The 4,027-nt window shown below is 47.6% G+C and overlaps 1 protein-coding gene across 1 annotated transcript; it reads left to right on the top strand.

Annotated features, from left to right (window-relative positions):
• Positions 1 to 2,915: 2,915 nt before the first annotated feature.
• Positions 2,916 to 3,860, top strand: LOC107062842 (uncharacterized). The gene has a single exon (XM_015313979.1). It carries the CDS (start codon positions 2,916 to 2,918, stop codon positions 3,858 to 3,860), a length of 945 nt encoding a protein of 314 aa, XP_015169465.1.
• Positions 3,861 to 4,027: the final 167 nt, after the last annotated feature.

The following is a 4,027-nucleotide window of genomic DNA, read 5'->3' as shown; positions in this document are numbered from 1 at the left end:
ACTTCACTGTTGAGTCCGAAACATCATTTCCAATCAGATTCCATATATGGTTTGTGTTGTTCCGACTCCGAACGAGTCCGGAACATCGAAATTTAAGTTTGAAGAGTTGTTGAATTCCAACGCGGTGGTGACGTTGCAGAGCCACGCGATGCCACGTGGCAGCGTGTTGAAATCTAGAAATTTCCAGATTTAAGGACAATTATCGTCCATTTTTTTTCCTCATCTTCAAACATAGATATCTCCTCCATTTTAAGCTCAAATTAGGTGATTCAAAAGGCTAATTTCAAGAGAATTTCATGGAGAATCTAGAGGTGAGCTCAGAAACGTGAGGAGAGACTATGTTTGAGGTAAGAAATCGAATTTAGCTACTTCTAGAGTGATTTTCGGAATGAATTTTTGATGAACTTTGAAAGGTTATATCTTGATCATCTTAGGTCCGTTTTGAGTCATTCTTGAGGCTAACTTGTAGATTTTTTCACAAGGATCGTCGTGGTATAATCTGTTTTGGTTGGAAGGGTCTCGTTTTTCCAGAAATTGGTGATCAAGGGGCTGCCAAGTCGTAAGTCAAGACTTATTAATGATTTTAATTGTTGGGACTGATTTGCTATGTTTTAGGCATCTTTTTGTGCTAAATTTTGGGGTATTAGTTTAGTAAATTATTTGGGACGTTTTCACGGATTCGTTTACGGGATTCCAATTGTGGGTCCCACAATCCCGTTTTAGACCCAATTTTGGGTCCGTCTCCGAAAAATATAATTTTAGTGTCAACATATTCGTAATGACGAGGTGATTAACCTTTTGATAGTGGGGAAGCATTTGGAGACCGTTCGGAGGGGAAAAGCTCCGGTACCGTGAGTTGGAGCACGCGTGATCAGTTTTCAGGTAGGCTATGGTTTTCCCCTCGTGAGATTGAGCATGTTTAGGCAATTTTTTATTGATTTGCTTGAGTATGGAGTGGTTCGGGTGTCGAGCATGCTAAATTTATATAATTCCTGCCTTAGACCTTATTTCGGGAAATTGTTGGATCATGACAGCACGACTCTTGATATTATTGAACATCCATACCTTGTGGTGTATATGATAATATTGATTTGAAGTAGGTTTGGCCTTAGTCTCGTCTTAGACTAGTGTTGCCATAGACTTGCGAGGCTTCAGATGTCGTTGAGCAGTAGAACTTTTTCCAACGTCACTTCGGACGGTCAGCTCCTTGTAGACTGATATAGAAGACTTGAGTCTGATGTTCTGAGCCTTAGCTAGGCGGTAACTCAGCTTACCTGTGATATGATTTTGGCTACAGTACCCGGTTAGAGTCCGTGGTCCAGCTTACCTGTGATCTAATTTTGGCTACAGTACTCGGTTAGAGTACGTGGTCCAGCTTACCTGTGATCTAATTTTTGCTGCAGTGCCCGGTTAGAGTCTGTGGTCCAGCTTACCTGTGATCTAATTTTGGCTACAATACCCGGTTAGAGTCTGTCGTCCAGCTTGCCTGTGATCTGATTTTGGCTATAGTACCCGGTTAGAGTCCGTGGTCCAGCCCACCCGTGTCTAACCTTTGTCTACAGCACCCGGTTCGAGTCTGTGGTCCAGCCCATATAGGTTGACTCATTAGCTATAGTACCCGGTTCGAGTCCGTGGTCCAGCTTGCACGTGGTGCATTCCCAATTCCTTACTGAAGCTTCAGTTTAGTCCTGATTACTGTCATCTGTAGGTTGAGGTTTTGGAGGTTTGAGATGTTCCGATTAAAGTTCGGGACGCAATGAGATCTTGGAATATAATTAGGAATAGTTCAGTTAACATCCGAAAATTGGTAATATTGTGATAGACCTTCTAGCTGCATTATTTTACTTCAACTGCCGGTACATCTGCCGGTGCATCTGCCGGGCTTATGGGGGTCCGTGCAGGTGGTTTCTTTTATTGTGCACGAGCGTACCCGTCGGGTTTATGGGAGCCCGGCGGAGTTAGTTAGATTCCTTGTCTTTGTTTCCTGTACGCTCGTGTACATACCCACATTTACTACTCTTTTACCCTTAATTGTGACCCTTTATTTGCATTTCAGTTCACTTTTGCTTATCTTGCTCCGTCGGCCTGAGACCTACTGGGTACCTATTGTTTTGTTACTTATACTATACTCTGCATCTATTTTCGTGATGCAGGTCCGAGTACTAGCTACCGACGTTGATTCGAGTCAGCTGCGGTCGTAATCGAAGGCAAGGGTGAGCACACAACGTCCGTGATTTGCCCGTCTCCTTCTGTACTTACTTTTGCTTGTCTTTTGCTTTTTTAGACAACTTGTTTCTGTGGTTCACTTTTAGGACTTGTACTTTTGTTAGCAGATCTGTACTTGTGACTTCCAGGTTTTGGGAGAAATTCATTTTGTGTAGATATGTCTAGTCGCTTCCACCCATTCATTGCATGTTCTTGTTATATTTATTACTATTTTAGGTTGATTGATTGGTTTTCTACCCTAACATCCCATTACTTCGAGTTTCGGGATATGGGTCGGCTTGCCTACTGGTGGGTCATATAGTAGGCGCCATCAGGACCTGAGAAATTGGGTCTTGACAAATTGGTATCAGAGCCCCAGGTTCGTCGGTCTCACTTGTACAGAGCTAACGTCAAGTAGAGTCTTGCAGATCGGTACGGAGACGTCCGTTACTTATCTTCGGGAGGCTACAGGATGTCTTTAGGAATGTGTCGCTTTTGTATCACTGTCGTGCACTGTGTGTCTTATCGGTTTCTAAAAATCTTACTTGTTCCACTCTTTTACGGGGATGGCTCGCACGCGTGTTAGGTCCCAAGTTAGGGGTAGAGGCCGACCTCGAGGTCGTGCTAGAGCTATAGCACCAGCCCAGGACCGAGAGCAAACTCCGGAGCCGGTGATAGAGCCACCAGCAGCTCCAGCACAACAGTAATCGATGGGCCCAGGACTAGCCCAGCCACCGCCCGAGCCTGTGGCAGCTCCAGGTATACAGGCGATGCTCGTACAGATAATAGCTGCCATTGGGGGTATGCAGCAGGCCCCAGCTCCAGCCGCTCCAGTACCGCAGGGCCAACCTGCACCAGCGGCACCGATTGTTCAGCCTGACGAGTTGGAGGGCATCGTGCCACTTCGGGAGCAGAAGATGCTCGGGGTGTTCCTTAGACTATCACCGCCGAGGTTTTCTGGGGCTGTGGGTGAGGATGCCCACGAGTTTCTACTTACTTACCACGAGCGGCTACAGACTTTGGGTGTAGTGGAGTCGAGAGGAGCAGACTTCATCGCTTACCAGCTAGACGGTCCCACCAGGCATTGGTGGTATACATGCTTAGAGACCAGGCCAGCTTGGTTTCCACCGGTCACATGGACTGAGTTTTCAAAGGCCTTCTTGGCCCGATTTATTCCCAGGAGCATTAGAGATCAGCTAAGAGATCAGTTTGCTCGGTTAGAGCAGGGCTCCATGACAGTATCAGAGTATGAGGCCCGATTCCATGAGCTCTCCAGGAATGCCGCCATGATATTACCTACTAAGGAGGAGACAGTTCGTTGTTTTGTTCGGGGTTTGAGACTGCAGTTGCGGATTGAGACTCAGTCTTTAGTCTCAGCGGGCCGCTCATTTCTGGATGTAGTGGACAATGTCCGCACTATTGAGCAGCTCTGTCACGAGGCCAAAGGGGGCAGCGACAAGAGAGCTAGACAGGAGGATAGTACCCCTTTCAAGCCTCTCTCCAAGCATCGGAGGGTGATCAGCACCGCCATATTGGTTTTAGTGCCGGTCCTAATCGGGGCCGAGATAGTTCACAGATGGGTTCTTCTGGCTGGGGTAGCCGACCTCCAGCTCTCAGTCGACAGTCCCAGGGGTGCTATGAGTGTGGGGTGTTAGATCATTGGGCCCGCGAGTGTCCCCATCGCAGGTTAGCCTTACCCGCTCCACAGGCAGCTAGGCATGCGCCGCCATCACCTCCAGCTAGAGGCGGAGGCCAGGGACAAGACCGCAGGGGTGGTCACCTGGGTATACGGGGTGGTCCCCGAGGAGGCAGGTTAGGGGGC

This window comes from Solanum tuberosum, unplaced genomic scaffold (genome assembly GCF_000226075.1).
Source record: "Solanum tuberosum cultivar DM 1-3 516 R44 unplaced genomic scaffold, SolTub_3.0 scf00014, whole genome shotgun sequence".
Classification (NCBI taxonomy): Eukaryota; Viridiplantae; Streptophyta; class Magnoliopsida; order Solanales; family Solanaceae; genus Solanum; species Solanum tuberosum.
The sequence above is the reverse complement of the archived record's forward strand: the minus strand, read 5'-3'. Positions and strand labels throughout refer to the sequence as shown.

What these genes read in the sequence shown, in the direction of transcription:
- LOC107062842 (XM_015313979.1), top strand. Translation starts at nt 2,916, where the DNA reads ATGGGCCCAGGACTAGCCCAGCCACCGCCCGAGCCTGTGGCAGCTCCA.